The 20,681-nt window shown below is 59.5% G+C and overlaps 9 protein-coding genes across 9 annotated transcripts in view; 6 read left to right on the top strand and 3 right to left on the bottom strand.

Annotated features, from left to right (window-relative positions):
- The window catches only part of SDRG_00425 (hypothetical protein), a gene marked incomplete at its 5' end in the record, with an annotated part of 4,182 nt that extends 942 nt beyond the window's left edge, over window positions 1–3,240 (bottom strand). Inside the window, 2 exons of the mRNA XM_008605899.1 lie at window positions 54–1,565; window positions 1,627–3,240. Of these exons, the coding sequence (XP_008604121.1) occupies window positions 54–1,565; window positions 1,627–3,240 (3,126 nt within the window). The remainder of the gene's footprint in view (window positions 1–53; window positions 1,566–1,626) is intronic.
- Window positions 3,241–4,380: 1,140 nt separating this feature from the next.
- Window positions 4,381–5,240, top strand: SDRG_00426 (hypothetical protein). Its single transcript, XM_008605900.1, has 3 exons — window positions 4,381–4,587; window positions 4,633–5,052; window positions 5,103–5,240. The coding sequence occupies exons 1-3, from the start codon at window positions 4,398–4,400 to the stop codon at window positions 5,180–5,182; spliced, it is 690 nt and encodes a 229-aa protein (XP_008604122.1). The 5' UTR covers window positions 4,381–4,397; the 3' UTR covers window positions 5,183–5,240.
- A 386-nt stretch (window positions 5,241–5,626) lies between these two features.
- SDRG_00427 (hypothetical protein) lies at window positions 5,627–9,417 on the top strand. Its single transcript, XM_008605901.1, has 2 exons — window positions 5,627–6,404; window positions 6,459–9,417. The coding sequence occupies exons 1-2, from the start codon at window positions 5,888–5,890 to the stop codon at window positions 9,305–9,307; spliced, it is 3,366 nt and encodes a 1,121-aa protein (XP_008604123.1). The 5' UTR covers window positions 5,627–5,887; the 3' UTR covers window positions 9,308–9,417.
- A 579-nt stretch (window positions 9,418–9,996) lies between these two features.
- Window positions 9,997–11,198, top strand: SDRG_00428 (hypothetical protein). Its single transcript, XM_008605902.1, has 3 exons — window positions 9,997–10,213; window positions 10,266–10,331; window positions 10,380–11,198. Exons 1-3 carry the CDS (start codon window positions 10,183–10,185, stop codon window positions 11,156–11,158), a joined length of 876 nt encoding a protein of 291 aa, XP_008604124.1. The 5' UTR covers window positions 9,997–10,182; the 3' UTR covers window positions 11,159–11,198.
- Window positions 11,199–11,241: 43 nt separating this feature from the next.
- Window positions 11,242–12,229, bottom strand: SDRG_00429 (hypothetical protein; the record flags this gene model as incomplete). The annotated part of the gene is made up of 6 exons (XM_008605903.1): window positions 11,242–11,361; window positions 11,407–11,594; window positions 11,639–11,756; window positions 11,803–11,919; window positions 11,983–12,042; window positions 12,086–12,229. The coding sequence occupies 6 exons, from the start codon at window positions 12,227–12,229 to the stop codon at window positions 11,242–11,244; spliced, it is 747 nt and encodes a 248-aa protein (XP_008604125.1).
- A 973-nt stretch (window positions 12,230–13,202) lies between these two features.
- On the top strand, window positions 13,203–13,891 carry SDRG_00430 (hypothetical protein). Its single transcript, XM_008605904.1, has one exon. The coding sequence runs from the start codon at window positions 13,261–13,263 to the stop codon at window positions 13,813–13,815; it is 555 nt and encodes a 184-aa protein (XP_008604126.1). The 5' UTR covers window positions 13,203–13,260; the 3' UTR covers window positions 13,816–13,891.
- Window positions 13,892–15,561: 1,670 nt separating this feature from the next.
- On the top strand, window positions 15,562–16,560 carry SDRG_00431 (hypothetical protein; the record flags this gene model as incomplete). The annotated part of the gene is made up of 7 exons (XM_008605905.1): window positions 15,562–15,628; window positions 15,670–15,798; window positions 15,843–15,958; window positions 16,002–16,182; window positions 16,228–16,316; window positions 16,369–16,438; window positions 16,484–16,560. 7 exons carry the CDS (start codon window positions 15,562–15,564, stop codon window positions 16,558–16,560), a joined length of 729 nt encoding a protein of 242 aa, XP_008604127.1.
- A 45-nt stretch (window positions 16,561–16,605) lies between these two features.
- Window positions 16,606–18,299, bottom strand: SDRG_00432 (hypothetical protein; the record flags this gene model as incomplete). The annotated part of the gene is made up of 8 exons (XM_008605906.1): window positions 16,606–16,803; window positions 16,862–16,937; window positions 16,981–17,068; window positions 17,110–17,314; window positions 17,366–17,723; window positions 17,771–17,875; window positions 17,918–18,073; window positions 18,121–18,299. The coding sequence occupies 8 exons, from the start codon at window positions 18,297–18,299 to the stop codon at window positions 16,606–16,608; spliced, it is 1,365 nt and encodes a 454-aa protein (XP_008604128.1).
- Window positions 18,300–19,854: 1,555 nt separating this feature from the next.
- On the top strand, window positions 19,855–20,368 carry SDRG_00433 (hypothetical protein). The gene has a single exon (XM_008605907.1). The coding sequence runs from the start codon at window positions 19,866–19,868 to the stop codon at window positions 20,316–20,318; it is 453 nt and encodes a 150-aa protein (XP_008604129.1). The 5' UTR covers window positions 19,855–19,865; the 3' UTR covers window positions 20,319–20,368.
- Window positions 20,369–20,681: the final 313 nt, after the last annotated feature.

Consider the following 20,681-nt stretch of genomic DNA (forward strand, 5'->3'; position numbering starts at 1 on the left):
CTGTAGTCCTTGTAGATCTGCGAGTCGGGGCGCGAGGGATACGCAAAGGCGACGTGGCGCAATTCGAGCTCGCCCTTGACCTCGTCAAGCACAAGACCGTTCGACGCCGAGCAGTCGATGGACGGGACGCGGTCGATGATGCCAAAGATGCTGCCGACCGCCTTCTTGGCCTTGGCCATGTCGCCAAAGCCCTGGGCCGCCATGCCGACACCAAACGACGAGAGCAAGATCGGGTTGAGCACGAGGAACATGCGTTCAAAGTCGACGTCGCCGCGGATGATGAGCCAGCCGCCAAACCAAAAGAGGAACGCCATCGCAAAGAACATGCAGCTCTGCGAGACGCCAAAGCCGACACCCGCCAAGATGCCCACCTTGTGGTCCGTGGTCGGCGAGAGCTGCAGAAAGGTCAGGTACGCTTCGTTGGTCGTCTTCTCGAGGCAGAAGGACGCGACCGTTCGGATCGAGTTGATCGCCTCCGAGAGGAGCGCGCCGGCGCGGATGTCGCCGTCGTTGACGTTCTTGCCCGTGTTGCCGCCCATCGACTGCATCTGGATGAACGCGCCAAAGCCAATGATAGGGAACACCCCGAGGAGCGCGAGCGTCATTTGCCAGCTCTGCGAAAACGCAATGCCAAAGGCAACGGCCAACGTCGAGACGTTGACGAGGACGACGTTGACCGTCTCGGCCGTCATGGTGCGGATGGCAGCCGAGTCGGTCGCGAGGCGCGTCGTCAGCGAGCCAGACGAGTGCTTCTCGTCGTCAAACCAGCCAATGTCCTGGCGCAGCATCGCCTCAAAGCACAAGCCACGAATGCGCGACGTAAAGCGCTCGCAAGCGATCGAAAACTGGTGGTTCTGGAGCGTGAGCGCCGCGCAAAAGACGACGCCGAGACCCGCAAACCCCGCGGCCCAGAGCGACGCTTCGTGCCGCATCGCGTCAGAGGTGCTGTCGAGCTTGAAGAAGAGGACCGTGCACTTGGTCAAGAGCACGCCCCAGATAGGGAAGACGGCGCCGTTGAGGACCGCGCCAATGCCACCAAAGATAAAGTTGAGCATCTCCGGCTTGCTCAAGCTCCAGATGCGCGAGACAGGCACGTCCTTGGCGGCCTCCACGTCCGTCTCGGCGTCGCTCTCGGCATCGTCGTGCTTGGCCGACTCTTGGTGGCTCACACGCGAAAACTGGCGCGAGCGCGAGTGGAGGCGGTTGCGACCGGCCGTCACCGGCGCCGGCGAGAGCTCGTCGTCGAGGTCTTCGTCCATGTCGACCTTCTTCATCTGCGCATCAACAAGCGTCTTGTAGAGACCATGCGGCAGCTGCAGAAGCGCGTCGTGCGTGCCTTCTTCGACAACGTTGCCAGCTTCAAGCACCGCAATGCGGTCGGCATTGCGGATCGTCGAGAGACGGTGCGCAATGATGATCGTCGTCCGGTTGCCCGACGCCACCAGATGATCGAGCGACGCCTGCACAATGTGCTCGCTCTCCGTGTCGAGCGCCGACGTCGCTTCGTCCAGAATCAGAATGCTCGGGTTCTTGATGATCGCGCGGGCAATCGCAATACGTTGTTTCTACAAACATCCACGGTTTCAGATCCTCGTAGAAAGTGCAAAGTGAGAAAGGACGACATACCTGACCGCCCGAGAGCTGCGCACCGCGGTCGCCGACTTCCGTGTCAAACCCATCGGGAAACCCCATGATAAAGTCGTACGCGTTGGCTTGCTTGGCAGCCGCAAACACCTCATCGAGCGTCGCACCCGGCTTGCCGTGGCGAATGTTGTTGGCGATCGAGTCTTGAAAGAGGCACGGCTCCTGGCCCACGAGACCGATCTGCGACCGAAGCCACTTGAGGTTGAGGTCCTTGATGTCGTGGCCGTCGAGCGTCACAGTGCCCGAGAGCGGGTCGTAGAAGCGTTCGAGGAGCGACACGATCGTGCTCTTGCCGCTGCCGCTGGCACCGACGAGCGCAATCTTTTGGCCTGCCGGAATGTGCAACGAGTAGCCCGCGCACACTTGGACGTTGGGCCGCGACGGGTACGCAAACGAAATGTTGGAGAGCGCGATCTCGCCCTGGACCGTCGGCAGGACCGTGCCGGCATCGTCCGAGCTCGCGTCGATCTTGGACTCGCGCTCGATGAGCTCAAACACATCGTAGGCCGCGGACCGGGCAGAGAACATGGCCTGCGCGCTCGGGCCGGCCTGGCCGAGCGCCATGGAGCTCATGACAATCGAGAAGAAGACGGTGATGACGCGACCACCGTCGTAGCAGCCGCTGCCAACACACTTGTCGTTGATCTGGTCGTTCGTGATCTTGACCGCGCCGTAGTACATGCCGACAGCGTACGTGCAGAAGACGACAAAGAACATACCACCAGTGCCAAGGCCGACCGCAAGGCCCTTCTTGACGCCGGCGACCTCGGTCTTGCGCAGGGCGGCCTTGTACTTGTCGGCCATGCGGCTCATGGCGTTGAACATGTGCACGGTGCGGATGTTGCTGAGCGACTCTTCGGCGACACCACCGGCTTCGGCGTACGACTCGATGCCGCCTTGGGTCGCCGACGCGATCGCCTTGATCATGAAGTAGCCGCTCGCAGCGATGAGCGGCGTGAACGCAAAGAGGACAAGGGCGAGTTCCCAGCCGTAGCAGAAGGCAATGATAAAGCCCGAGAGCGCCATGGTCGTAAAATTGATGCCGTCGCCAACCTTGCGGCCCATGCCTTCTTGGATGATGAGCGTCGTGTCGGCGACGCGGGTTGCGAGCTGCATGGGTTCGTTGACGTCAAACCAGCCGACCTCCTGGCGCAGAATGGCCGACGCATAGGCGTGGCGGAGGCGCTTGGCCTGGCGCGACGCCGCGATCGACCAGCAAGCGATTTGTGCAAAGCCGCAGAGAAGCACGAGCGCGCCGAGCCAGACGAACTGGACCACGACCTTGTTGATGCTGGTCCGGAGGTCGTCGGCGCTCAACGACGACACCTGCGACGGGTTGAACGCGTTGAGGATGTCGCCAAAGAAGATGATCTGGATCGGCTGCGAGACGCCCGTGAACATGGCGGCGACCGTGCCGACGGCCATGAGCAACTTGTCCGTCGAGTCGGCGAACGTAAAGAGCTTGGTAAGCGAGACCATCTTGGCCTCCTTGGCGGGCGCAGGCGAGGCGTCCGCAGCGGCGGCAGTCGCCTTGGGTGTGGCGACCTCGACAAAGTCCGTTGTCGGCTTGCCGTCAACCTCGACTGTCTTGGACATGGGGATTTGAAAAATAAGTTCTTATTGCTTGCGAGCTGCTAACGTCCGTCCATCACGAGTGATTATACCCGGCGGCCTGGCCCTAATCAGCGCATCGATTAGAGCCACAGCGCCAGCGCATGATACCCCAGCTGGCATCGCTTTTAATTCGACGACAAAAGAAGCATACAAACATGTAGTACAATGTATTAAAATACAATGACGCGATCGTAGCCAATCCCGTGGCAGGATATCGCCACCGTGGTTTTGGGCCAATCAGCGCGCGCTCGTCGGCTGTCACAGCATTACTCTATTCCCACAGGATTGAATTGCATACAAACCACAAGGTAATAAAATACATACGGGATGCAAAAACAAGCGCTCGCTACGTTAAGAAACCCCGAGCTTGCTTTAAATGGCTTTCTATGCAATACCAATTGCAAGGTAGATTTCAAGCGCTTCTTGAAAAAGCAAGAAGCAAGCATTACGCTCGCGGCGGGGCGTGTGCAACAGCTTCGAAAGGCAACTTGTGGTGATCGGGTGCTGACCACCGACGAACGGCGGAGAACGCCAGAATGATGATTACGTGGCAAGCTCCACGACGAGCGATCGTTGACGCTTGCAGTTTGCCCTTTGCCAGCCCATCAGCCCGGTCAGTTCGTAGAGACCAGGGCTTTGGTTACGTAAAGTTGGTGTCTGTGACGAGCGTCGTAAGAGAAATGAACGCACAACGGCACTCGACCTTTTCGGGGCATGGGCTTCCCCGGCGTTCCTGTCGTTGCCGCTGCTTTTACAACTTTGGCTCTTGATTCGCGTCAACATATTTCGAGAATGATGCACATGGAGAGCGGTCTTGTCCAGAGATACTCGCAGATTCCTTGACCAACCAGGTACAACCACTTGTGGGAGCTCTTGTGGGTTGCGTCTGATGAGCTCGAATAAATCCAGATTGAGTAAACTCCTGTTATGTTATGTGGGCTCGCGTGGCAGCCGAGCGGTTGCCGGTGCGAATCTTAGCTTTACTAGCGCCCAAGAGCTGCCGGCATCGCCACACCACTTCAAACCCCGTGTACCACCACCTTTTATACTATCATTTCCCTTTCGCACTGCCCTCCAGGCACGCGAGTGCGTTTGAAACTGAGCGCATACGATGCATTTAGCGCATGTAAAAATAGGCTATGCGCAGTACAAGCCGACTGCGATGCCTCGGACTGCTGTGGCTCGTATTGGCGCAGGAGCTCGACCAAGCGAATGCGGTCGTGAGTCTGCCTAACCTCGAGTTCAACGCGGCGACGGGTCAGAACGCGTATGCGAGCAGCTACTTCCAATTCGACCTTAACCCGGTCCTCGACACCAAGTACATTCCCAGTACTACACTCTACACGACGTGCTTATTCCTCATGCACTGCGTAGATAATGGCATCGATGGCCTCGTCGTGCAAACGAGCTGGTGGTCGAGCGGCCGAATGAACGAGTCGGTGTTCTTCCAGGTCAATTTCACGGCCGAGTCGCCCGTCATTAGCAAAGTCATCATTCGCTGGCACGGCTACTTGGCCGCCAAAGCGTACACAATCAGCACGTCGTATTCGGGCTACAACCGCACGTTCCTCCTCTACAACGAGGTGGACAACGCGTCGACGGTCTGGGACCGTGTCGACGTCGTCCGGCCCGCGAGCAACTCGTCCGCGCGCTTCTACTATCTGCGCGTCGACATGGTCTCGCCGGCCAGCTGCGACCCCAACAACGTGCATGGCTGCACCCGCCGGCTCGCCGACCAAGGCCCGATCTACGGCATCCGCGAACTCGAAGTCTGGTCGGCGTCGCAGCTTTCAGGTACGTCGCCGTGATGATCCGTGCTGCAACAACTACAGCCGGGTGTGTAGGTGCGGTCGTCGCCGCGCCGTCGTCGCTGCTGCTCGCTGGCATGCTGCTATCGTTGGCAGCCTCTAGTCTAGCATTCTGAGTCGTCACGATCCACGACCTTTCGACCTTGCAAGCGTATCCTTCCAGCATGGAATCCTTCCTGCATGGTCGCGTACCGTGGCTTGACGACGTCGCAGGCGGCATGGCCGCGGATACATATCAGCGCATGCACACACGCACGTCATCGAGCAGCGCGGACGAGGCCAGCGCCAGCGCAGGGCGGGCACGAGCACCGCGCGATGCCACGTTGGATCGTCGACGCTGCCAAGATATGCTTTGCGTATCCGGATATGCAGCGTTGTTTTTTGTTGTTTTATTGTTTGCTACAAAGAGCAAGCTTGGGGTGCGTATTTAAATCCCCAAGCGACCGCGTCGTGGCCGCCTGTCGGCGCGCAGCCAACGCCCATGGCCGGTCGACGACCCTCTAGAGAGCAATGTAGCATGATGCAATGGTCTGCTTCGGGGCTAGCCCTCGGCGAACACCCTCGGACGCTGTCAACCGGGACATCCGGATACGGCGGACTGGGCCTGGCGGCTTGGATTCGCTGGCGACGGTGCGGGATACAAAGCGCAAGATAAAACTTTCAAAAGGCGCTGATTTATCGAAGGAATTCGATATTGCCGGCCGCAGCTCATCTCGTTGAAGACGCGCTGGCCGCGCGTGGACGTCAGGATTGCGCTCTACCTCAAGAAGAAGCAGGACACGTGGTGTCTCGAGGTCGCCGACAAGCCGCGGAAGCCTCCGATGCACACGTTCGTCGACGAGTCGGACGAGAGCTCGAGCAGCGACAACGCGGCCGAGCGCCAGCCATCGCGCGTGGACCGCCAGCACACACAGGTAGCGACAAAGACAAGAAACGGCAAGGCGCCGGTGCGCCCGCGCAGCGCCAGCGCGTCGACCGCCGTTCGCCAGACGCCACGCGCTGTGGCCACGCCGGCCGCGCGATCGAGCCACAGCATGGGACACCGACCCTCGCGCTGCGACCAGACGATCATCGACTTGACGGGCGCAGACGACGTCGAGATGCAGGCCGAGACGCCGTCGAGCGGGGTGAAAAACACGTCCGATCTCGCGATCGCGCCGGTTCAAGTCGTCAAGCGGCGCAAGACACAACAGCACCTGAAGACCGCTTTGGGTACCTCCCGACGATCGACGAGCGTAGTACGACGCACCGCGCTGCCGCCATCGTATGCCGCCGTTCTCCTCTTGCATTCAAGGGGCTACCAGCCGACGCCGTCCTCGGCCATCACGCACATTGTCGGTACGTCATCCTCCACGTCGCTCCTCGCACCATCTCATGATGCATGCATTGTAGATCTGTGTCTGAGCTATCTCGGCGACGCAATGCGCGTCGGCGCCGGGGCCAAGCTATGGAAGCAGCTCGCGAACGCCGACAATGCCCACAAAGTCCATGGTCAGCGCCTCGTGCATACGTGGCGCACGCTCCAAGCGTCATCATCGTCCGTCTCAATACCATCGTCGGCATCTGCACCCGTGGTCTCGACCGTCGGCAACGTTGGCTTGTGGCGCATGCCCACCAACATGGCCGAGTGTATATTTCTCGACAAGATGCGACAGACCTTTCAGCCGTCGACGATTCGGCGCAAGCCAAGGCGCAAGCAGCCGCGGTATACGATCCAAGGCCACCACATGAAGGAGTTCAAGCCCCGGAAGCGCGCACGCACCGAACCGACGCCCAAAGCCGTCGTCGCCGTTGCCGTCGCACCGACACCGCCACCGACTGCCGTCGTTGAAGACGCAACGGACGTCGTCTGTACCCACGCGCACGTCTCGGGGTCCAACCCGAGTCTGCCCGACGGCTGGACGTACGCGCCGCTCCCAACGCCGCTCACGCGCGTCCAGCCGCTGGCCAACTTGAGTCGCGACCAGATTGCCCTCCACGTCGAGACGTTGCGCTGCGACAGCCGGCTCACGCGGTTTCGGCGCCTCGTGCCCCTGCTCACTCGGCTCATGGAGCACGCGCGTAACACCAAAGGCCTCTTCAACGCGCCGGTCGACCCCGTTGCGCTCGACCTGCCAACGTACAACGACATCATTGCCCGGCCGATGGACCTCGGCACGATCAAGAAGACGCTCGATGCGGGCAAGTACGTCTCACTCGACGCCTTTGCGGCCGACGTCCGGCTCGTCTTTGAGAACGCGATGCTCTTCAACGGCAAGGACCACTGGGTCCACGGGAACGCCAAGCTCTTACGCCAGTGTTTTGACGATCTCTGGGTCGCCGAGCTCGTCAAAGCCGGTGCGGACGGCGAGAAGGCCGCGGCGCACGCATGCAGCGTCTGCGCCGGGCACACGTGCGCGCTCTGTGACGACGGCTGCCTCGAGCTGACGCTGCCGCACTACCAGTGCTTTGGCAACTGTGGCACGGTCTTTCGGAAGGGCATGAGCTACTACGTCACGCGGGACGGCACGCGCATGTGGTGCATGAAGTGCCGAAACCGCGGCATGAAGGAAGAGAAAACCAAGCGCGATGAAGACGAGGGTGGTAGTAGCAACTACCTACGCGGGGCGGCGCGCGCGCTGTGGCCGACCGCGGCTGAAATGGCGCCGCTCTTGAGCAAGAAAAAGTGCGAAGTCGACGTCGAGCCGTGGGTCCGCTGCGGCAGCTGCGATCGCTGGATGCACCAAGTGTGCGCGCTCTTCAACGCTGTCGAAGACGCGTACGCGTCACCGCCCACGTCGTCCAGCAATGCGTTTACGTGTCCGCTGTGCGAGCTCGCGGCCAAGCAAACGTCGACGACACCGTCGATCGACTGCCGGAGTCTGCCCGAGTCGCCATTGAGTATCTTTTTGGAGCAGCGCTTGCGGGCAGCGATTCCCACCGGCGACGCCGATGCACTCTACGTACGCGAATCGACGTTCGCGAACCACAAGTTCTTCATGCCGCCGTCGATCGTCGAGGCGTTCAAAATGAACGCTGACGCGCTCCGTGCGGCGTGTCCGGACGCGGCGTCCGAAGCGCGCGAACTCCCGGTCCGCGTCTCGTTTGCGACCAAGTCGATCTTCCTCTTCCAGAAGCAGCAAGGCGTCGACGTCTGCCTCTTTGCCATGTACGTCCAAGAGTACAACGACGACTGCGAGCTGGTCGAGAACCGCCGGAGCGCGTACCTCGCCTACATTGACAGCGTGCGGTATCTCCAGCCGCCGTCGATCCGGACGCTGGTGTACCACCGCGTCCTCCTTGGCTACTTTGACTATGCGCGCCACCATGGCCTCGACCGTATTCACATTTGGAGTTGTCCGCCGACGCGCAGTCAGTCGTACGTCTTCTGGTGCCACCCGACCTTCCAAAAAACGCCGAGCGTCGACCACCTCCGCGCCTGGTACAAGCGAGTGCTGCAAAAAGCCCAAGACGAACACATCATTGATGGCTACACGACGCTCTACGAGCGGTACCTGGCGCCGCTCCAGTCCAAGTACGCAGCCAAAGCAGCGAAAGCCCCGGAATTGCCGCCGCCGCCAACGACGCCAAGCGACAAGAGTGCAGCCATTACGACCCGCCGCGTCTCGACCAATACGCTGCTCACGGACAAGGACGAGTACCTCTGGCCGGCGCCTCTGCCGTTCTTTGACGGCGACATTGTACCGTCCGAGCTCGACCGTGTCATTCGGCAGCAAAAGTCCAAGAAGCGCAAGAAGATCTGGGCCGCCGACGCACCGCTCTATGACGACGATGGGCTGCACCGCATGCGCGACACGTTCACGAGCTTTCTCAGTGCCATGAAGATCGTCAAGGACGATCTGCTCGTCGTCGACTTGGCGCCACCGACCGCACCGCTTGTGATACCGTCGTTGTCGTCACCGCCGCGGTCGATGATGATGCCGGCGTTCATCGGGTCGCGGTTCTCGTTTCACCAGCTCAGTCTCCGCGCGTCGTACCAGTTTGACTCGCTCCGGCGCGCCAAGCACTCGACCATGATGCTCCTCCACCACATGCTCAACGCCAGTGTGCCCCAAGTCAACGTCTTTTGCGCCGAGTGCGCACTCCTCCTGACGCACGCCGTCTACTGGCGCTGCACAACGTGTGCCGAGTACGCACTCTGCGACTGGTGCCACCTCTGTCACGGCGACCAGCACGCCCACAGGTTAGAGCGCGACGAGACGACGTCACGCGCCGACGACCACCTCTCGCTCGGCCTCTAAGAACTTACTATTTTGCAGCTCGTTTGGCATCCGTGTTGCATAAGCTGGGTGCACGCAGTGTAATGAGAGGCCACACAGCCCGTCCATGCAACATGAAACGTCCTCGCGGAGCTGGCGTAGGCGCATGTGTGTCGCAGCAGCACCGAGCCAACGGCCGTGCGCAAGGACAGCTCGTCATGGCGCGCGAGGAATTGCTGGGGTCGGCATCGAGAGCGGAGAGAGGTGGGCAGCGAGCGTTGGCAGCTGGCGCAACGTGCCAGCACGCCAGAGGTGGAATTGTGTTGTAGCTGCCTCACCCGCAAGCCAAGCAGCGGAAAGGCTCGCCGGCGTGGAGTGGAGAGCTCAATGGTCGGTCGCGTCATTGCTGTTGCCGTTGGCGAGGACGCAGTGGTACAGTGTGCAGCGCGCCACCTGCGCCGCCTCTAGACGCAGTACCAGTACCAGTACCAGTAGTAGTATTACCGCACGGCCAACAGTACACGACCGCCAGCTCTTCAGTACCACCGACGACGGTGGCTGGCATGGCCCGGCAGCCATGCACGCGACCACGGCCTCGACGTCATCGTCACCGAGGCCAAGGTCCTCTACCATCGCCATGTCGACGAGGGCAATCATGGCGCAAGCCAGTTCTGCGCCCAAAGATGCGTGGGATGCCCGCGTCAGCGCTTCAAGGAATCTCGGCCAGCTGCGTTGGCGGCGCCCGTTTCGAAGCTACATTTCCACCAATCAGCGTCGCGCATCGAAATTGCAGACGGTTTGATTGGGTGCGCTGCAGCCAAAGCCACCAATGAGATGCATGCCGGCCACTGTGGCGACCTCCGACCTGGTCGAACGTGTCGCGCACGACGGCTGGCATAGCGCAATCGGACGCCGTCATGGCCGCCAGACGTCTCGCCGACGATGCAGGTACCGCGTCGTCACTCAGTAGCCGCCTCACGTCTCTGCGACCGGTCGATAGCCACCACGACGCCGGCCCCAAGCGCGATCGTCGAGCTCGCGAACGCGACGGCGACGCCCTCGCCTCGTACGCTGCCTTGCGCATGAGCCGCGCCCTCACTGCTCTTCTTTATAGCGCTCACGGACGCCAACACCGGCGCCGATAGCACGACACTCATCCTCGCCATTGTGCTCGGTGTCCTAGGCCTCGGCCTCCTCGTGGGCATGAGCCTCCTGTGGTGCAAGCGCCGGCGGCGTACCCATCGGCAGCAGGCCCACGAAACGTACTTCAAAGCGACGACGACCAACACCAACTCGAACGAAGACGGGTACAACTATGGCCGCCGGGCTGCGCCGTATACGATGGACACGTATCCGATCCAGCTCAGCGAGTACCAGCCATCGATGGGGACCGAGTCGGCGCCGGCCGCCGACATGTACTACGCGAGCAACGATAGCCCCGCCGTGCTACCGCCCAACTACAGCCGGAAGATTGCGATGCGCGGGCGACCTGCCTCGTTCGCGGGCTCGGGCGTCTCGGAGGACTCGTCGATCGTGTCCAACTCGGAGCGCGAGTCCGAGACCGAGTGGACGACCAAGCTCATCAAGCTGCATCATCAGAGCACATCGTCGGCGTCGTCGTCGTCGGCCGTCTCGTCGAGCTCGTCGTCGCCGCGCGAGATTGTCATTTTGCACGACCCGAATAAGAGCATGCCACGCGAGTCGGACGGCGTTCGGTATGGTGACTCGATGTTTTCGCAGCCGTCGCTCGGCCATACGTTTGCCCGCGGCTCTAACGCGTTCCGCGTGAGCTCCTTTAGCTACGACCTCAGTCCGTCGCTTCTCGACACGAACGGCAGCACCGTCATCATGGAGACCACGTCCCAGACATCTCGCGAGTCGTACGATATTTAAAATAACCCGTCATCATCTATCTCGGCTTCTGTGTTGCCACGTCATCGTTCGTAGATTCTCGCAAGATATTATTCAGATGAAAATTAGGTCAGCGAAGCGTCGAGTCGCTGCTGCCGCGTGCGCAGTGCCCACGTCGCAATGTCGCGCATTGCCACGTCGCGGGACGCGTGCACCGAGGCGGCCCGCGCGTGCAGCGTCACAAGCTAACCCAGGTTCTCAGATCCGATGGAGATTCTTAGCCATTGCACCTTGTCGTTGAGATCGTGTGCGGCCGCGATCTGGCGTAGGAAAAAGAAGATGCGCTGGTCATGCCCGGCGACGTCGGCCGCGACCTTGCCATCGTGGTTGGTCACACTCCACGTGCACCCAGCGGCCACGAGCCGCTGGACAATGTCAAGCGCATTGGCGGCCGCGGCTGCGTGCAAGCACGTGTTGCCTGCCGCTTTTATGAGATGATGGATACCAGCAAAGGCCGTGTACCTTGCGCGTCCTGGGCGTTGAGGTCCATCGCGGCGTCGGATGACGCGTGGTAGACCAAGAGGCGCTCGACCATTGTGCTCGAGCCGACGGCGCAGGCCACGTGAAGTGCTGTCTGGCCCTACGCACACGTGTGTGCGTGGGTAGAGCGTCCAATGTCAACGGACCTGCGCGTTGCGCGACGTGAGACTTGGCGCAAGGCTCAAGAGATGCGCGACGGCAAACTCATTCTTTGTCGCGCACGCGTGGTGCAGCGCCAAGTCCTTTTCGGTGAACCGCTGCGACTAGGCATATCAACCATAGGTGGACAGGAGCCAACACCACCACACTTGACAACGAATACGTACACCGAGCGCGAGCTTCTCGATTTCCCATCCCGAGCGCCGCATGCACTGCCCATCGAGGCACTGCGTCGTTTCAGCACACGACGCACGACAATGGTATGCATACCTTGCCATATTTGATGTGTTGGTCGACGTCGCAGCCAAACCCAAAGGCCGTCTGCATGTTCTCGTGGCGCCTGGCGGTCGGCGAGAGGTTGCGCACAGCCGCCGCCGTGTACACGCGCCGCTGTCGGTCCATCTTGTGCTGCATGCCACTCAGAACTTAAGGTGCGGGACCGTTTCACATTTCCAACAACGGTCGACGACATTGCACATTGAGATTGCACTTTGAGATGGCCTTTGACGTTGGAGGTAGTGGTCCTTGCACGTTAGTACGTCGCATCCTGCGCCTGCATCCGTCGTCGTATCCTCTTCGATCGCATCCGGCAACATTACAAAAAGAATCGGCGAGAAGCCAGCCAACACGATGGGCAGGCGCGCAGCGCAGTCACGCCGCAGTGCTGCGTGAGTCGCGGCGTCGCCAAGGTGCGTGCGTCGCAGTGGACAGAGCCGTCGGCGATCGCGGCGCTCCTACCCTTGCGCGACAAGCGTGACTGCAACAACTCGGCGTGCGTGCGGGCCTCGTCGCTCTCTTCGCCGCTCTCTTGGTCAGCCGCGCCCTTTGTCAGTGCTTCTGCAGCGGCGTGAGCGACGCAGCACATCGGCGACTTGGGACCGCGCGCCAAAACCACCTGCGACGACGCCACTCGTCGCTCAAGATCGTCCATCTTCAGGAAAAAAAGCAGGCGCTTGCATGCCGCACTTTCTGTACATGTCGCAGGTCCGCTGCAATCGCACGTCCCTTTTCGCAGGGAATTTCCCGGGACATTCCTTGATCACAAGGGGATCTGTTGCGATTGCGAGCGAGCGTTGCCAGTCCGAGCGATGTGGGTATGCCATGGAGCATACAAAGTCCAAGTGTACTGTCGTCATAGATGCGGCCGCAACTGGTCGGTCCGTGCTCTTGAGCTTTGTATACATCGCCCGCCGCACGTCATCCTCGCGTCATTTAAATTTGACCAATCAAATCGCGCCCGAACCACCGACATTCCGCTTGGATTGATTGCGCAGAATTTTAACCAATCAGATGCTGCCAAGGCGCTGTGAAAATTTCGCCCGAGCTTCTCTGTTGGACACATCGGGAGGGTATGCGCGCACGCAGCTGGAAGGCGACTATCCAGAGAATGGGCCGAGACTGGATCGCCATCCCGATAAGTTGCATTTTCTTATTTGCGTCGTCAAATGAACTCGCCCGTGACCCGCAAGCCGAGCCTGAAGCGCCCGCAAGCCGCGACGTTGTCGCCGACCTCGAAGCGCGCACGCCTCATTGGCAACTTTACGATCTCGGTCTCGGCCAATTTGCTCAAGTCGTCGGACGCGTACCGCGGCCGGTGCAAGTACAAGAGCGGGCGCTGCCCGAACGAGCGCACGCTCAAGTTTAGCGGCGAAGCCCACACGCTCTGCGAAGAGCACCGGCTAAAGCACAACAAGAACCAGCGAAAGTCGGACGCCAAGCGACGCGGCGCCAAGCCCGTCAAGAAGGAGCCCAAGACGACGACGACGACCAAGACCACGACCAAAACGCCGGCGGAATGCATCAAGAGCGAGCGCATGGACCATATCAAAGACGAAGTCGTGACGATCAAGCTCGAGCCCGGGCTTCAGATGGACGGGATGGAGATGCTCTCGGCCGACGACCTCGGCCCCGAGTTTGAGCTGGAAGAGATGGACATGACGGAGCCCGAGACGTGGTCGGACGACGAAGTCGAGATCCTCAAGCACATTTTCGAGTCGTAGCCGTCGTCGCGTCGCAATTAGTTAGTTATTCCCTATTAAAGTGCCCTAATAATTGAAGTAGTAGTCCTTACACGTGCGAGGCTCTCTGCGAGGACGTCGAGGACGCGCCGTGTACGCGGCGTCGAAGGATCGTGATGGGCGCCGCCGAGGATCGGGCGGCCGATCGGCCCCACGTGGTGCGCTGCGATGACGCAAGTATCCAGCGAATTATGACGAACGCGCGCTGATTGGTCGAAACAACTTCAACCTGACTTTGCACATCGAGCGACCGCACCTGCGCTGTCCGTGCCTCTTCGGCCGACGATTCGCCGGAGAAGTGGGGAGGTGGAGCGGTGCGACTCCTCGGCGCCACGGCAGCGCCTTCTATGTGTCGCGTGTGATCGACTGCGACCTGCCGTTGGTTTGTAGCCGACAGGCCGACACAGTCCTACATTTGACCACTTGCTCGATCACCGAGCGGTACTGCACCAAGAACCGTGCATTCACATCTCAATGCACCACCCGCCGCTACTATGTGTCGTGACAGCAAAGCAATACGATTCGAAGGTTGCAGTCTGCACCCTGGTCTGCGAGCGCAGAATGTACTTCAGTGGTACTAACTAATAGTACCTGTCGAGTACTGTGCTACTAGTACAGTGCTACCTGTGCTCTGTGCTACCGCAAAAAGGTGGAATGCCATCATCCAGACATCGACAGTCGAAGGGGTTCGAACGCCCGCGTGTTTCGAACGCGCCATCGGGTCTCGCCAACAGCCTCTAGGGTACAGGAGAAGACAATATATTTGCTTGCATTTGCGCCGACTTGGTTGCATGTGTATAGTCGAATCGTAGGGGGGCCTGTCGAGCGTCCGCCTTTCCTGCTTGGTCGATGCCACGTCCTCGAACATAAGAAGCGGCTGCAGTTCCATTCTCATGGCAAAACAGAATACCTAGCTTCGTGTCGTGAAGGAAGCAGACAACCGGTGGATCATCGTGCTTGATGAGCTTTGACGCAGCAACACATTGAACACCGTGCTCCTGTCACGGGCAGCATCTCGTAGCGGTCTTCGCCAATGTTAGAGTCAATGAAGCATGCATTCATTCTGTGACGAAGGGTCCCCGAGGTTAAGACGGAGGTCAAGACGGCGGTCTTCCTCGGTCATACCTGCGTCGCCGTGGAGCTCTTCCCGCAGAGCAAGTTCGGCGCCATGTCTACACAACATGAACTTGCCACCGTTCGCTAGCAATCGTCAGAAATGGCAACACCCACCAGAGGTCGAGTACCAGCTCCATGATGTGTTGTACTAGTACCGGCACCTTGACGTGCTATCGCTCGGCAAGGGTATATAAGAGATGCAAGATGCAAAATGCAAGGGTATAGACCTTTGCGCTCGGCTACGAACTTGCTAGCACATCGCCCGACGACTTGGCCAGCGCAACAAGCACTTGTTGTCGGCTATTTGGTCTGGACGAAGGCCGCGCACTGTCACCTTCGCCTTTGCGGATACAACTCGTTGGACGTCGACAGCGAAAGCGTGCCGATCGAAATCTCGCAGCCCGTGCTCGGTCTCACTGCCAGTAGCCAGTGAGTAGCACCATGCAACTAGTACGTTCCAGGCTTGGTGCATTAGCGTATCTCGCGGGACATTGGCAAGCTCGAGGTCACTGCCCATCGCAGCGTACGACTGGGGTATCGGGACGATGTGCAGTCGACTTCTATCATGCTAGCCTCGGCGGCGTCCAATTCACTCTTGGATTTTGTGTGGAAATGGCCGGGACGTCGCGGCGATTGGTTGTGACCAAGCAGCCTCCATCCGAGTTTTATAAGGACGAAGGTACACGAGGCAGCAGCGGACGATGGCCAAGACTCTTGTAGGCGGACGCTCGAATTACCTCACGACCGAGATTTCACTGCTCGAGTTCAACAACAAGAAGGAGCTCGTGCGGTCGTCGTCGCGGTCGTTCACCCCGATCCCTCTCCGCGTCAGCCTCTATTACGAGTCGGGTTGGAGAATTTGACGGTTTCATATCGTTCTCAGCCATCCGTAGGCAAACCTGTGGACGAGAGCGACCAAGACATTTTCCGCTTTGTCGGCGACGAGTACGACGCGATCGTGATTCGCGACGACACGCGCAGTGCCACCATTCACTTTCGGCTGGAAAAGGTTGGCATTCTGACAGTGGTGGCGGTTCCATCAACGACTGCAGGTGAGCCGGCGCAAGGACGGGCAGCGCTTCAAGCTCAAGATTGAGCCCTACGTGGAGCAGTGCACTGTCCACTTGGACGACTTGGCGCCGGTGTTTACAACAGCGATTTGTGTTCTCTCGAAGCGCAAATACCCAAGTCAAGATGCGTCGCACCGTGGCAAGATGCTCAAGACGCTGCCCGGTATGCCAAACAAGCTGTTTGAAGGCGAGATTTGATGGGGTGTAGATGTTGTCGCGGACTCAGGCGGCGTTCGTGCGCAGCTGCAACACCTGCAACGCCAAAACGACCGCATGTTGACACTTTTGGAAGCGCAGGTATCGGCACGACGGCTTGTTTGCCTACGGTGCTTGGACGACTCTTACATAGCACGAGATGCTGCTGACTTTGACACGTCCACTGCCAAAGACGCTGGACCTCGACGCTCTCCTCAAAGCCGGTACGCGGCGACAAGGCTATGGGAGGTTGATGCTGCTGGGCGTAGAAAACGCGGCCTTTCGAGACGCGATCGACCCGACCGAGTCGGACCCCACGCTGCATAACTTGACGCTGTCGTTTTAGCGATTTTACATGTGAATCGAGTTGTGTGGACGTGCCGAATGCGGGTTAGGCCATATGAGGACTTCGGTGCCGCGCAAAGAACTGGGCAAACGAAGCTCTCGGCGCCACGGGCGATGCATGCACGAGCCCTTCGGTCGAGTACAGGGGCGATGTCGCCGTCCGCGCGGCGACGACGCGCTGTATCGTGCGCTGGAACTGTACGATACGATATCGATCTGTGCGCGTTGCGAGCTCGTGGACCACCTACCGAGCGCGTGAACCCGCGTGTTATATAGCACATTTGAGGCAGCAGTTATATTACCTGGAGCAGCGGTCGGTTCGTGCAGTCCACGCCGTTGACTGCCATGATGGCGTCGCCGGGCTGGATCATGCTGCACCTTTAACATTCCGTCAGCATCCCCGATTCCGTACGATGCGTACTGCTTCCCGATGGCGGTTGTCGAGTTATACCCATACACGCGAACCGCACTGTCGACCTTGTCTTGTGCGAGCACGAGACCAAGAGCACCTAGGGTCGTGGAGGAGGTGCCCGTTGATTCGCAGTGCTACCCGGAGAAAACGCCACGTCATAGTCGAGTAAAAGTGGCGTCTTTTTCGATTTTCGCCACCGCAAAAAACCGCGCGGACGCAACTTTGTTGGCGCGGCGTCGTAGAGAGCGATGGCCCATGCCGGCGACGGACTCGCAGTTAGTCGATGCTTGGCATCGGCCTGCACGGCCTCCTCGCGCGCGTAGGCGCTTCGCATTTGCGACACCTACAAGTCGTTCGTATCAACTTTTTGTATCAATTTGTCAAGTCCCAGCACCTCGAAAGGGCAAAGGCGCTCGGCAAAGGCAAATGCGAGAGCCAAAAAGGCGTCTTGGTCCTCTACTGTCACCAAGTACTGGTCGGGTATGGATTGTATGCACTGCAGCAATGACATTGGGTCGTCATCCTCCGGAAGATCGACCCGTGTCATTGTCGATAGGAGTGCTGCGGCGGTGCCGAGTAGGATGCAGCCAGCGTCCGCCGATGACGACGCCAAGCGCAACAAGAGCGCATCCCAGATACGCTGAGCGACGCGGAGTGGGAGTGTATTCGCAAAGGCAGTCACAAACCACTTGGTCGCAAACGCCGGCGGTTCAAGGCCCGCAGCCGCCAGCTGCGCAGCAACCACCGGCACCCTACGAGTCTAGCATGAGCCTCAGGTCAACATCTCCGAGACGCCAACAATGTGGGCAGAAGCGTCGTCAGAACAGCGTGGTCAGCGGCGAGACCCGCCATGTCGGGCGTGTGGTAGTCGGGCAATAGCTCCTCCACAACAATGGCCAGCGCCCTACGTCGCGTCAAGCATCCCATCGTCAAGACAAAAGCTCACCAAAACACTGTGCCTTCGTCATGCAGATGCCGCAGTAGCATAGCGCCAAGCACGTGCATGCCCTGACAGTACCCAACGGTGGCATTGCGCACGGCGTAGGCCAGAAGAACGCGCTGCAGCGCCGCTTCGTCGCGCGGACCGTCCACGAGGCCGCTCCTAACGCGGTGCTAAGGCGACAGGCGTGTACGTAGTACGAGTAGTACCTGGGTGCGTCCTTGGCAACGTCATGGCGCGTCGTCCGTGAGACGTTGGCGCCATAGTCCAAGTAGCTGAGGGGGCTGCGCCGTTGGAGATGCTCGATGCGGCGTCCGAGCGCGGTTGTCCACGCCGCCCGCCGCGCGTCGTTGCTCAGCGCAGCGCCGAGATCGAGCGGCGACACCATCTCGGACAAGTCGAATACCGGTACTATAGGCGTTATCGCGGATCATGCGTTACCACGCTCGTCCACCGTGTACGTGGACGCTTGAGTGCCGTGGACACCATGATCCGGGTGTCGCACACCGCCTTGTATGCGTGCCACGTCACGAGGTTATCACGGCCGCCGCATCGCTGGGAGCGCGCACCTTGAGCGACTTGGGACCAGCGCGGAGCGTTGCGAGACGGAGCACGGTGGCCAGCACGTCGTCGTCGTCGTGGCAGCCGAGTGGGAGGAGTTTCAAATCCGCTGGCGCCACATGGCCAGAGGTGCGAATTATCTGGTCGCTGCAACGTCACCCAGCGACACCAGCTGGCGGACGTTGTTGAACCTTGACGTGCGCTGCCAAAAAATAGCGGTTGCCACCGCTTGTTCACTGAGCTTGTGCTGGTAGTACCGGAGAGTAAAGCGGGATACAGTACTTAGAGTGGTTTTTGACCTGAGATGTCCTTGGTATGACTAACCCTCGACGTGGTAGTACAGGCGACCGGTACAGTAATCGCGGCGTTCGACGAGCCGCCGTGCACATCGAAGCATCGAACGTGGTGTCGTTGCGTTACGCCACTTGGCCGTTCGCGGGTTGTCGTCAGCCCGCGCCTCCATTGCGCGCATGTTTAGCCACAAGGTCCCACTCCACCGCACCACCTGCCGTGATGACGCCGTCCGCTCTCGAAACAACGCTGACGTTTACCACAACAGTTTGAGGGCAACAAAGCTCGGTTCAGGCATCATCGGCCCACTCTCTTCTTCTATAACCATTAGTGGGGAGTACGTGACAGAAAAAGGAGGTTTTTCGATTCAAGTCGCTTTCAACGACGACACATACACTGTACAATATATACATATATATGTTGGGGCAAGTTGTCGGTGAGTGTGCGGGAGCGCACTCTCTCTGGCAAGGCAGGACTCCGACGCGGAACCCCTCATCCCAACACCCAAAACCTCAATAGCATTTGATCGTGAGTGATCACGGCCTGTCTGAACGGACGTAGATTCGTGTGGCACAACAAGTGACGTGCGTAATGCTTGGCGGATCTCTGTTTACTACGCGACTACATACGTGGGTAACTCGAACGTATAAGTTAATATATGAGTCCTTATCCTTCGACTAGCACAGATATAGTCTAAATAAAACCATCCCAATTACTGCTGGCATTTATAGGATAGCGCGTCGAGCGAGGTGGCGAGGATCGGACTGGCACCCAAGACGTGACGAGCTTCAAACAGCAAGTGCAATGTCGGGTGTGGCTTTGGGTACTGCTCGCGAGGCCTCCTTCCGCTTGATGTAGCTAGAGTAAAGGATTTTCGATGCTTGTCAAGGTACCATCGCTGTCTACAGAGACGCCTGCGGTTCGTATTACTATAGCTCGTGTCGTGAAGTGGGACTCGACAGGCTCGTTTTCAGATTTCGATGTAAACTTCTACTAATCACCACGACCGCTGTCCAACGCCCACTCGCCCCCAGCTGGTGGCTTGAGAAGAGGCAACAATACACGTGAAAAGCGACGTCCGTCACAGTTCAATTCGCAGCGCATGCAAAAGACGCCAACGAATATGACAGCGACGACCACCAACGAGCTAACCTCGAGTGTGTACCGCGGCCGCTGCAAGTACAAGAGCGGCCGGTGCCCGAACGAGCGCACGCTCAAGTACAACGGCGACATCCACACGCTCTGCGAGGAGCACCGCCAGCGCCATAACCAGATCCAGTGCAAGTCGGACACCAAAATTCGGTTCGTCAAGCGCCAGAAAGCACTGCTCAACAAGCTTGCGGCCGTGTCGCCGCCCGTCACTTCCAAAGGCAGTAGTATCAAGCAAGAGCCGCTACGCGATGAAATGGCGCTGCCGAGACCCAAGAAGCTCCAGCCCCTCGAATTCACGGCGCCGACCTGGACGCTCGACTGGTCCGACGAAGAGACGTTCATCTTTACCAACATCATGGGCGTCGCGACGGCAACCACCGAAGCTTTTGTCTTTAGCGTCTAGTCATGACTAGTTATTTAACCTCCTGTAACCTGTACATTCTACCATCGACACCTTTGCATCTAATGGTATCTCTGCAGCCGCCACGATCCCAAGCGCAATACGAGCCGTACTCGCTATTTGTAAAGCAGCGGTGTCGACGCAGCCATGGCTCAACAAGTGGGATACCCCGACGAAGAGGCAGGCGGAGGTGCCCCACAACACGATGCGAAGAAGCGACGGGGCTCGATGCTGGGACTAGGCGCGGTCAAGGAGGCATTACGCACGAGTAGCCGCGGCGTTGTTGAGTCCTCGTAGCAATTGCAAGTAGCTGGACAGCCGACGTCAACCTCAAGAACGTGGTCGTCACCAGCAGCAACGTTCCGG

Source organism: Saprolegnia diclina, assembly GCF_000281045.1.
Source record: "Saprolegnia diclina VS20 unplaced genomic scaffold supercont1.1, whole genome shotgun sequence".
NCBI classification, from domain to species: domain Eukaryota; phylum Oomycota; class Saprolegniomycetes; order Saprolegniales; family Saprolegniaceae; genus Saprolegnia; species Saprolegnia diclina.